Below are 12,613 nucleotides of genomic sequence, written 5' to 3' on the forward strand. Positions count from 1 at the left end.
CCATATTGGAAACTGGGTCCGTAATATAAAGAAGCAGATAATCTGCGTAAAGGACCCCCTATGCTCCCTCCCTCCCCAACTTATCCCTTTCTACTTACTGGAAGATCTTAATGCTATGGCCAGCGGTTCAATTGCTAAAGCAAATAGAAGCGGAGACAATGGACATCCCAGTTTCTTTCCTCTATTCAGCAGAAACTAACCTGAGCTCAAGGCATTTCTGCAAACACTAGCGGTGGGGGTCCTATGCAGCAATCAAATCGAATCCAGGATATAAACTTTTGCCCAAAACCAAACCGCCCAAAAATCTCAAAGAGATATCCCACTCCACCCTATCAAACGCTTTTTTCAACATCCATGAAAACAATAATGTCCAGAATAGCTGACAATTGCCAACCCTTGACAAAGCCTGTCTGGTCTACTGAGATCACCTCTGGGAGGCAAGGCTCCAACTACAATGTCAGCACTTTTGTGAATAATTTAGTGTCTGCATTTAAATGTGAGGTGGGGTCGAAACAACCCACATTCTGTAGGGCCCTTGTCCTTCTTCAGGATCAGGGAAATAGAGGCCTCCGCAAGTGTAACGGGCAACGAACCCCAGGACAAGGAATCATTAAACATATCTAATATTAAAGGGATCAACTGTCCACAAAACGTCTTATAAAACTCCATCAGGGCTGGGAGCTTTACTTGTTTGCAGTTACGACATTTTTTATTCTGAAGTTAACTGAGTTTCAAACTATTAAACCTGAAGCAACTCCTGTGGTAGCTATATAAACAGACTTTAGCGTGCCTTAATTAATACAGGCAGTTTAGTTGAATTAACATGGCATTTAAATATTAGAGTGATCACCTCCTGCTACAAAGTGCAACAGTAACAGGTGGCACAGTAGGCGACATGGCAGCACAGTGGTTAGCACTGTTGCTTCATAGCACCAGGGTCCCAGGTTTGATTCTTGGCTTGGGTCTGTGAAGAGTCTGCACGTTTTCCCTGTGGCTGTGTGGGTTTCCTCTGGGTGCTCCTGTTTCCTCCCACAGGTCCCAAAAGACGTGCTTGTCAGGTGAATTGGACATTCTGAATTCTCCCTCCGTGTACCTGAACAGGCGCCGATATGTGGCGACTGGGGGCTTTTCACAGTAACTTCATTGCAGTGTTAATGTAAGCCTACTTGTGACAATAAAGATTTTGTTATGGGCAAGTGTTTAGAGAACCCCAAAGTGTATCATGGAGTTCACCTGACCCACAACTTTTAATAGATTGTGGTATGGTGAGCACACGGCCCACTCTACAGGTGTGGTACAGCAGAAATGGAAAAGTATTTTTTAAAGCAAAACAATGTTTATTCTATGAACTCAAGTTAACCTTTTTAAAACATACTGTGAACATCTTAGCAACCATTAATTCAAATACAACCCCCAAAGAATACAACACTTAGTAAACCTTTAAGCTTTCCTTTCAACATCCATAAGACTTAAAACACCATTTACCAGAAGTACATCAGGTTAAAGTCACTACTGTTATTAGTTTTAAATCACCAGGATCGATTTACAGTCTTCAGATCACAGAGAGAGATCCATACACCTTCTGGCTGTGACTGCAGCTATCCAGCTCTGAAAACTAAAACTAAAACACACCCTGCAGCCTGCTCAAAAATGAAAGTAAAAAGCTGACAGACAGCACAGCTCCACCCACTCTCTGATATCACTGCAGTAATAAACACCCATTTCTTAAAGGTACTCTCACTACAGATATTTATATACATACCCATTTATAAACACCCATTTCTTAAAGGTACTCTCGCTACAGATATTTATAAACGCACCTATTTATAAATACACATTTCTTAAAGATACTCTCACATGACAATTTAAAAAATATATGAAACTCAGAATTTCTTACGATAGTTAATTGAGGTTATGTTTGGTCTTGTGCCATTTACGATTGCATACCCAGGTCCATTTCCATACAAGATACTTGTATATGGCTTTTCATCTTCAGCCTGTGCAGGTGCCAGTCCTATATTAAATAATTGAAAATATTGTTTATTATTCATTGATTTACAACTACCTAACCAATACATGCAGTCAGTAATTGATGTTAGCCATCACAATGCTGTCAACAAAATGTAATTCAATTTATTTCCTGTGTATGAACCACATGTAGAATATCAAAAATGGGAAGTGTATTGTTGAATCAACATTGTTAACTTTAAAGATAAGTTGTTACACATTTAGTTTGAATTTTGGAAAAGAGAAAGTCCTAAAAAGCAACAAACAAAATTGACTGAGGACTAGCAAATAACTGGCAATGTCCATCCGAATCCCGTCATTCAGGATCATGTGTCTCAGTTTGGACAATATAGGATCCTTTTGTATCCCAACCTTGATCTGTTTTGCTGATACTGGTAAGGTCCCTAAGAAATTTAAGGTCATGGCGACCTCTTCTAACACCCAAAAGGGAGCCAGGCATGTGGGCAGTGGGAGATGATGCAAGGTGCAGCTTTGGTTATTCTTACTCCAGGGCGATGCTCTCGGGAGTATTTATGGGCTGCCAGTAACAAGGCCCAATGCTGTATTGGGCCTAGGAAGACATCAGGGTATTTACTGATAATCTTGTATTGTCCTCCAATTCCCAATTTAAACATTTCCAGCCAGTCCAGTCTGAACAGCTGGAGCCAATCTCCTCCCATGGGACTTGGTCCTGGTCCCCGCACAACTATGCATGTTAGTCGGGCTGACTGTTGTCTAGAGGTTACCGGGGTCATTGTGGTTCTCATAATTCGCGAAGGTTTCCCTGTGTAGGTGAATAACCTGGATCTGATATATTTTAGACTTAAAGGTAGAATGCCAGTCTGGAGGCGATTAAAAGTCTGTTATCCAATGACGGTGATAGCAGCCCCCCGTGTCCACCTCCATCTCTAACGGGTGACCATACAAAAGATGTTTTATCATTATAGGGGTGACCTTGGTTGTGATGATGCAGTTGCATTGTCTCTTCGTCTGGAGGCTGGTATACCTGTATGGTATGAGCCTAAGCTGGCATTGGCTTTTTCCCTGAGTAGTACGCAGATTGCCGATTCTGGCAGCCTTGCTTGAGTTACGCCCTTCTTCAGCACTTAGAGTAGTCCATTAGCTGGCACTTGCATGCCTCCGGAATGGTTTCTCTGGTATACGTGGAGTTTTCACATGGTTACCTTGACCACCAGGGAACCCCTATGGAGTTTTGGGCCTCTAATGGCCGATGAGCATGGCGCCACTTCATCTGAAGTGTGGGCTTCCCTGTGCAAGATCTCTGCTCTCAACCTGAGGATGCTACTCTCCGTGTGCCTTGTGGTTCCTGAGCCCCTGTCTCAGCGTTCTCCAGTGACAAAGCAATCCAAATGGCCTTTTCCAGCCCTATATTGGCTCATATACTCAGAGAAATTACTGGCAGAACCCAATAAGCGATTATATTGGGTTCTGCCAATAATTTCTCCGAGTCATTCTTAATTCCACGCACCAGTCTATCGCGTAGCATCTCAGTCAGGGATGGGCAGAATTTGCAGTATTCCATCAGTTTCCATAACCCTCTCATGTGTCGCCACCACCTCCATAAAGAGGTGTCGGAACTCTTAAAATTGGGCTTTAAGGTCCTGCACCGCAGAACCAAGACCATCAGAGAGATCCCCTTCACTGCTAGTAGCCATTATTTGTCGGTGTGCACCATATCAACAGGGCAGGAAACCTCTCAAAGGCAGCTGCAGCACCAAAGAGAGGGCCCAATCCTAACTCCTTCCAGCCACCACGAATCAATCAGGATTAGAGCATATTGTCTCAACTTAAGTGTGCTGAAACATTGACCAACATTATCGGTACATAGTAAAAGTCATGTAAACCGAAAAAAGATATAAAATAGATGTGTACAAAGATAAAACCAAAGATCGAAGGATGAGCAGAGCCAGAGCTTGTGAAAACGCAGCCGCTCCCGCACTCATATCATGTGATCACCCGTTAATTTATTTTAAATGAACTCAGGTGCCAATGTTTTATACTAGCAAGTTTGAGTGAATATAACTTATCATAACAATTTTTTTTCTCTAAAATGAAACCAAAATTCACACTCAGAAATTATGTTTTAAAATATTTTTGTTGATTTGCAATTTTTTAAAAAGGATATTTTTGACAATCAAATTCCATTCAATTTGCATTTATCTAGGACCTTGAGTTTAGCAAAACCTCCCAAGGAATTTTACAGTAGCGCAAACAAACAAAATGCACTAATTCAAAGTACATTTAGGTCTGTCCTTTACCAACATAAGGACTATACTGACACTCACCAAATATTGGATTGCCACGAAGAGCTTTTCCACCGAAGCCAAACATATGTGAATGATCTGCAGTTACTATAGAGAGGGTGTCAAAATCACTTGTTAAGTGGCTGGCTCTTTCAATAGCATTATCAAATTGAACTGCTTCATTTAAAGCTTGCATCGCTTTTCCATCATGGTGTCCATGGTCAATTCTCCCACTTAAAAAAAAAGATAAAAATTGATTTAGTACTCGTGAACAACATTCGCTCAGACTCAGCAACTGGTTAAACTGAAGAGAAAAGTTCCATCCTCAAAAAGTGTCCCTTAATCAAAACTCTCAATCTAGCCCTTGCATCATGACCTTCCATTCCTTTCTCCCCACATGTTTATCTAGCTTTCATCCAGCAGAGGGCAGCAGAGTGGAGCTGTTGATTGGCTGTTGCGGGGAAAACTTGCATCAGTGCATTGCGGTCGCTGTATCCAGAACGTGGACCTGAGCAAGGCACCCTTCATGTTCAAGTGAAGGCAAGCATCCAGCAGAGGGCAGAAGAGCGGAGCTGTTGATTGGCTGTTGCGGGGAAAATTTGCATCAGTGCATTGCGGTCACTGTATCTAGAAGGTGGCTCGTGGAGGAGCTGTTGTCAAGTGACAGTTAAACCCCAAACACTTCTTTAGTGTTTCCCTCCCTACCTCCTCCTCTAACCAAAAAAAAATCACTGTAAGGATCCCAGTCGAGTAAAGATCAAGAGGGAGACTCGAGGGCAGGTAGCAGCAGAAAGAAGTTGAACCATGACATCACAGCCTGCAGGTAAGTGATTAGCTGGTGACTGATAAGTAGTTTTTCTTTTCCCTGAGGTGTTCTCGTGTGGGGTGCAGTGGTTGCTGAGTGAGTGGTTGCTGAGAAGGGGAGTAAATTTTCTTTTTAAAACTTACTGTTGGGAGTTTACAGCTGAATCGGGTCGGAGTGAGGACAGAGTGACTGCTGGGTAAGTAGTAAAGATTTAAATTGTTTGCGCGGGCCCATAACAGCTGATTACTGTTGAAAATTAAATGAAAATGAAAATCGCTTATTGTCACGAGTAGGCTTCAATGAAGTTACTGTGAAAAGCCCCTAGTCGCCACATTCACGCGCCTGTCCGGGGAGGCTGCGGGGCACAGTGGTTGCTGCTTAAGTGTTTTATGTTTACCTGTATTTATGTTGGGCGGTTCCTAAACCCTAGACACTACACTTGTCCCCACCCTTCCACCTCCTCTAACCTAAGGGGTAGAGGGAATAACAGGTAAGCTCTTTCTCTCTTTTTCTTGTTTTATCTCGAGGGGATGGCAGGGGATGTAGGAGGTGAGGGATGTCCCTGCTGATTTCACCTGTGGGAAGTGCACCCATCTCCAGCTCCTCAGAAACCGCTTGAGGGAACTGGAGCCGGAGCTGGATGAACTTCGGGTCATTCGGGAGGCAGAGGTGGTCATAGATAGGACCTTCAGGGATGTAGTTACTCCGAAGAATCAAGATAGATGGGTGACGGTGAGAGGGGCTGAGAGGAAGCAGTCAGTTCAGGGATCCTCTGTGGTCGTTCCGCTCAGTAACAAGTATACCGCTTTGGATACTGTTGAGGGGGACGACCTCCCAGGGGTATGCCACGGTGAACAGATCTCCAGCACTGAGTCCCTCCCTGTGGCTCAGAAGGGAAGGAGGGAGAGCAGGAGAGTAATACTTATTGGGGACTCGATAGTTGGAGGGACAGATAGACGGTTCTGTGCCAACGGAAAAGAGACTCACGGATGGTATGTTGCCTCCCGGGTGCCAGGGTCCGTGACGTCTCGGACAGTGTTTTCAGAATCCTTAAGGGGGAGGGGGAACAGCCACAAGTCGTGGTACACATCGGTACCAACGACATAGATAAGAGAACGGACGGGGATTTAAAACAGGAATTTAGGGAGCTAGGGTGGAAGCTGAGAGTAAGGCCAAACCATGTTGTCATCTCTGGTTTGTTGCCACGTGCCACGTGCTAGTGAGGTGAGGAACAGGGAGAGAGTGCAGATAAACACGTAGCTGCAGGGATGGTGTAGGAGGGAGGGTTTCAGGTACGTGGATAATTGGAGCACATTCTGGGGACGGTGGGACCTGTACAGATAGGATGGTTTGTAGCTGAACCAGAGGGGCACCAATATCCTGAGAAGGAAATTTGCTACGGCTCTTCGGGGGGTGGGGGGGGGTTAAACTGATTTGTCAGGGGGATGGGAAAACGAGCTGTAGTCCAGAAGCCAGTGTTGAGAGTAGTGAGGTACTGAGAAGAGTATCAAGGTCGCAGGAGTGTACCGGCAGACAGAAAGGTGGGTTGAAGAGTGTCTACTTCAATGCAAGGAGCATCTCGAATAAGGTAGGTGAATTTGGAGCGTGGATTGGTACATGGGACTACGATGTTGTGGCCATTACGGAGACATAGTGCGAACAGGGACAGGAATGGTTGTTGGAAGTTCCAGGGTATAGATGTTTCAGTAAGAGTAGGGAAGGTGGTAAAAGAGGTGGAGGAGTAGCATTGTTAATCAAGGATAGTCTAACGGCTGCAGAAAGGCAGTTCGAAGGGGATCTACCTACTGAGGTAATATGGGCCGAAGTTAGAAATAGGAAAGGAGCGGTCACATTGTTAGGAGTTTTCTATAGGCCCCCAAATAGTAATAGAGATGTGGAGGAAGAAATTACAAAACAGATAATGGATAGATGTGGAGATCTCAGGGTAGTTGTCATGGGTGACTTTAACTTTCCAAATATTGATCAGAACCTCTATAGGTCAAACAGTTTAGATGGGGCAGTTTTTGTACAGTGTGTGCAGGAGGGTTTCCTGACACAATATGTGGATAGGCCGACAAGAGGGGTGGCCACATCTAACACTTGGCCCAGTTCATTACCCAGCACCAAATCCAATGTGGCCACCCCTCTTGTCGGCCTATCCACTTTGGAGATAGTGACCACAATTCGGTGTCTTTCACTATTGCAATGGAGGGGGATAGGGACATACGGCAGGGCAAGGTTTATAATTGGGGGAGGGATAAATATGATGCGATTAGGCAAGAATTAGGGAGCATAAGATGGGAACAGAAACTGTCAGGGAAAGGCACAAATGAAAAGTGGAGCTTGTTCAAGGAACAAATACTGCGTGTCCTTGATAGGTATGTCCCTGTCAGGCAGGGAGGAAATGGCCATGTGAGGGAACCATGGTTCACAAATGAGGTTGAATGTCTTGTCAAGAGGAAAAAGGAAGCGTATGTAAGAATGAGAAAACAAGGTTCAGTTGGGTCACTTGAGGGTTACAAGGTAGCAAGGAATGAACTAAAAAAAGGGCTCAGGAGAGCTAGGAGGCGGCATGAGAAGTTCTTGGTAGGTCGGATCAAGGAAAACCCCAAGGCTTTTTACTCTTATGTGTGAAATAAAAGAATGACCAGGGTGAGGTTAGGGCCGGTCAAGGACAGTAGTGGGAACTTGTGCATGGAGTCAGAAGAAATAGGAGAGGCATTGAATGAATACTTTTGTTCAGTGTTCACCAAGGAGAGGGGCCATGTTTTTGAGGATGAGAGTGTGATACAGGCGGGTAGGCTGGAGGAGGTAGATGTTCTGAGGAAGGATGTATTTAAAAAATTTTTTAGAGTACCCAATTATGTTTTCCAATTAAGGGGCAATTTAGCGTGGCCAATCCACCTATCCTGCACATCTTTTGGGTTGTGGGGCTGAAACCCACGCAGACACAGGGAGAATGTGCAAACTCCTCACAGACAGTGATCCAGAGCCGGGATTCGAACCTGGGTCCTCAGCACCGTAGGCAGCAATGCTAACCACTGTGCCACCGTGCTGCCCCGAGGAAGGATGTATTAGCAATTTTGAAAAACCTTAGGGTCGACAAGTCCCCTGGGCCAGATGGGATATATCCAAGGATTCTTTGGGAGGCAAGGGATGAGATTGCAGAGCCTTTGGCTTTGATCTTTGAGTCCTCACTGTCCATGGGGATAGTGCAAGAGTGGCGAACGTTGTTCCTCTGTTCAAGAAAGGGAATAGGAATGACCCTGGTAATTATAGGCTGGTTAGTCTTACTTCGGTGGTCAGTAAGTTAATGGAATAGGTCCTGAAAGATAGAATTTATGATCATTTGGAAAGATGCAGCTTAATCCGGGATAGTCAACATGGATTTGTAAAGGGTAAGTCTTGCCTCACAAATTCGATTGAATTCTTTGAGGAGGTAACTAAGTGTGTAGATGAAGGTAGAGTAGTTGATGTCGTATACATGAATTTTAGTAAGGCGTTTGATAAGGGTCCCCACAGTCGGCTCATGAAGAAAGTAAGGAGGTGTGGGATAGAGGGAAATTTGGCCAATTGGATAAGTAACTGGCTATCACATAGAAGACAGAGGGTGGTGGTGGATGGAAAATTTTCAGACTGGAGACCAGTTACCAGTGGTGTACCACAGGGATCAGTGCTGGGTCCTCTGCTATTTGTGATTTTTATCAATGACTTGGAGGAGGGGGCTGAAGGGTGGGTCAGTAAATTTGCTGATGACACCAAGATTGGTGGAGTAGTGGATGAGGTGGAGGGCTGTTGTAGGCGGCAAAGAGACATTGATAGGATGCAGAGCTGGGCCGAAAAATGGCAGATGGAGTTTAACCCTGATAAGTGCAAGGTGAATCATTTTGGGAGAAAAAAATTGAATGCGGATTACAGGGTCAATGGCAGGGTTCTGAGGAATGTGGAGGAACAGAGAGATCTTGGGGTTCATGTCCACAGATCTCTGAAGGTCGCCACTCAAGTCGATAGAGCTGTAAAGAAGGCCTATAGTGTGTTAGCGTTTATTAACAGGGGGCTTGAGTTTAAGAGCCACGGGGTTATGCTGCAACTGTACATGACCCTGGTGAGACCACATTTGAAGTATTGTGTGCAGTTCTGGTCACCTCACTATAGGAAGGATGTGGAAACATTGGAAAGGGTGCAAAGGAGATTTACCAGGATGCTGCCTGGTTTGCAGGATAGGTCTTTTGAGGAAAGGTTGAGGGAGCTAGGGCTTTTCTGTTTGGAGCGGAGGAGGATGAGAGGCAACTTAATGGAGGTTTATAAGATGATGAGGGGGATAGATAGAGTGGACGTTCAGAGACTATTTCCTCGGGTGGATGTTGCTGTTACAAGGGGGCATAACTACAGTATAAGGTTCAGGGTGGGAGATATAGGAGCGATGTCCGAGGTAGGTTCTTTACTCAGAGAGTGGTTAGGGTGTAGAATGGACTGTGCTGTGATAGTGGAGTCGGACACTTTAGGAACTTTCATGCGGTTATTGGATAGGCACATGGAGCACACCAGAATGACAGGGAGTGGGATAGTTTGATCTTGGTTTCGGACAATGCTCGGCACAACATCGAGGGCCGAAGGGCATGTTCTGTGCTGTACTGTTCTATGTTCTATGTTCTAAATGCATGCAAGCTATTCACAGCGCCGGCCCTAGGGTTGCTGGCGCCCCGGGCAAGCTGAACTTCGGCGCCCTTCGGGGGGGGCGGGGTCGGGGGGGTAGCGGGGGGGGCCGGGGGGTAGGGGGGGCGGGGCCGGGGGGTGGGTGGGGCCAGGGGGGGAGGGAGTTGCGGGGGCGGCTCGGGGGGGGGCCTGGGGGGGCGCATCCCGAGGCGGGGGGGGCCAAGCCCGAGGCGGGGGGGGGGCCGAGCCCGAGGCGGGGGGGGGGGGGCCGAGCCCGAGGCGGGGGGGGGGGGCGGGCGGGCCGAGCCCGAGGCGGGGGGGGGCGGGCGGGCCGAGCCCGAGGCGGGGGGGGGGCGGGCGGGCCGAGCCCGAGGCTGGGGGGGGGGCGGGCGGGCCGAGCCCGAGGCTGGGGGGGGGCGGGCGGGCCGAGCCCGAGGCGGGGTGGGCGGGCCCGAGGCGGGGTGGGCAGGCGCGAGGCGGGGGGCGGAGGGGGCCGCCCTGGGGGAGGGCGGCCACCGCGCATGCGCATTTGGCACCGGCCCAATTGCGCATGCGCGGGACCCGAGTCTGGCGCCCCCTAGCACATGGCGCCCCGGGCGACTGCCCGAGTTGCCGGTGCCTTGGGCCGGCCCTGGCTATTCACCTTAACTGTTCCATCTGCTACCGTGTTCCACACTCTGACCAATCTCTGGGTAAAGACATTACTCCTGAAATCCCCAATTAATTTATTCGTGACCATCTGGTATTTTTGGCTCCCAGTTTTGGACTCCTCCACAAGTGGAAACATTTTCTCTATGCCTATCCTGTCAAAAGGTTTTATTAAAGATGTATTTCCAGTTATCCCTCAGCCTCTCTTTTCAATAGTTAAGAGCTCCAACATGTTCAGTCTTTCTAGATAGGCACATTTTCTCAGTTCTGGTAATGTGCAGGATTTTAAAATGGAGGGTTCCACCTTCAATCACAGGATTGTGTTGAATTATCTGATCTCAGCAATTAAGACAGGCAACAACAGGGTGATAAATGGCTACTGTGCCCTTGGCTAGGGCGAAGAAATACTCAAACTTTCTGCTCTGAAGTGTTGTTTACTGTGGCTTGCTGTGCACTATAATTGTAACCTTGCCAACCATAATCAGCTCTTGGGGGTGACATTGCCAATTTTGTGCAATATTTATGTTGTGAATTCACACCATACATCATGAGAATGAATAGACTTTCATCTTATTTGATTGAGCTAGATTCAACTCCAGGTCTCAATGGTGATAGAACAGTATTCCAACTCATACTAAACGGGTTGATAAATACAATTATTACCAGGCACTGGCACGTAAATATATAACCATGAAAATAATTTCAATCAGCCATTAATAATGCCAATGTTCATTGCATCATCATCACAACTGATATCAATTTAGAAGTATTAACTGCCAGACTGATAGTGAACAATGATTCATCCTCCAATGGTTACTTCAGGTCCAAAGATGTGAAGAGTAAAAATACTTTGAACATTGTGTCATTATGTCTGGAAAACTATAAGGCACAATTTTAAAATCAAATCTGACAAAGGTTTAAAGTACTTATCTTCAACAAACAGGAAAAATCCCTTGGGATTCTTACGAAGAATTTTAATGGCTTTTTCAGTCATTTCAACAATAGAAGGATCCAATGTCTTATTCCGATTTAACTCATATTTCATATCCTTGGGTTCAAATAAACCTAAAAATAAAATAAGATATGTCAATTATTCATTACTTTGTTATTTGTGGGGAAAGCTTTGTCTGTAAAATGCTTAAAAAGTGCACAGCTAAGATTTTAATACATAGAGTCATGGAATGGTTATCGCACACAAAAAAGCCATTCGACCCTCTAGGTGTAAGAACAATTAAGCTCATCCCTCTTTGCGGCCCTTTTGGCATAGACCTACAAATGCCTGGGAACTGCAGATGCTTTTTTCACAGCCTCATGGACCTCCACAGTGCAGAGGGGATGATCATGGAGATACAGGCACAAGGAGGTGAACCCCATTAGGGTCCAGCTAATCGGACAGGTGAGAGCACGAGTGGCTCAGCCTGTCTTGGCAGGTAGCTTCTGACATTTTCATCCTCTTGCCTTCCTAGTTGACCATCTGGACACATTGTCAGTGGTCAACAGATTTTGTTACTGGAGGCCCACTGTCCCCTGCATAGACAACTACACCCCCCCCCCCCCCTCCACCACCACCACCCACCCTCACCAAGCTGAAGCCCTCAGCTTCCTCAGTGGACCCAGGTGGCCAGACTTCTCCCACTGATTCCATGGGGATATTAAATGATCCACCCTGATGAGCTTCTCTAGAATATAGTATGGTCTCTTTAATTAGAAATCCTTCCTCAGACAAAATGTAATTTTGATCTCTATGGCGGGCAGAAGGAAAGAATAAAGACAGGCTCCTAATTGTTTGTCCTGACACAGAGTTTTTGATTCAAACATTGTCCGAATGTTCAAAATAAACAGAGCCAGGAAAATTCAGCCCTTTGTGCCATCCCGCAGCTTCCTGCCCCACCCAGCTTTGTATCATCAAATTTGGATACATTCTACTCAGTCCCTTCATCTAATTCAGTGATAGATTATAAATGGCTGAGGCTCGAGAACTGATTCTTGTGCCATTTCATTAGTAACAGCCCCACCAAGTTGAAAATGACCCATCTATTCCTAATCTGTATTTTTTTGTCCTTTGAACAATATATGCAAATTCCTACCTCTAACTCCATAAGTCCTTATCTCGTAAAACAACCTTTTGTTTGTCACTTCGTCAAATATCTTTTAAACATCCAAATATACAACATCCCATGGTTCTCCTTTACCAACTTTACTATTTGCATTCTCTAATAGATTTGTAAAACAA

The 12,613-nt window shown here is 45.9% G+C and overlaps 1 protein-coding gene across 1 annotated transcript in view; it reads right to left on the bottom strand.

The window, feature by feature from the left end:
- The window catches only part of LOC119976616 (alkaline phosphatase-like), a 75,964-nt gene that overhangs the window by 4,954 nt on the left and 58,397 nt on the right, over positions 1 to 12,613 (bottom strand). The window contains exons 8-10 of the mRNA XM_038817233.1: positions 11,311 to 11,445; positions 4,314 to 4,505; positions 1,898 to 2,014 (exon numbers count right to left, since the gene is read on the bottom strand). Of these exons, the coding sequence (XP_038673161.1) occupies positions 1,898 to 2,014; positions 4,314 to 4,505; positions 11,311 to 11,445 (444 nt within the window). The remainder of the gene's footprint in view (positions 1 to 1,897; positions 2,015 to 4,313; positions 4,506 to 11,310; positions 11,446 to 12,613) is intronic.

This window comes from Scyliorhinus canicula, chromosome 13 (assembly GCF_902713615.1).
Source record: "Scyliorhinus canicula chromosome 13, sScyCan1.1, whole genome shotgun sequence".
NCBI lineage: Eukaryota > Metazoa > Chordata > Chondrichthyes > Carcharhiniformes > Scyliorhinidae > Scyliorhinus > Scyliorhinus canicula.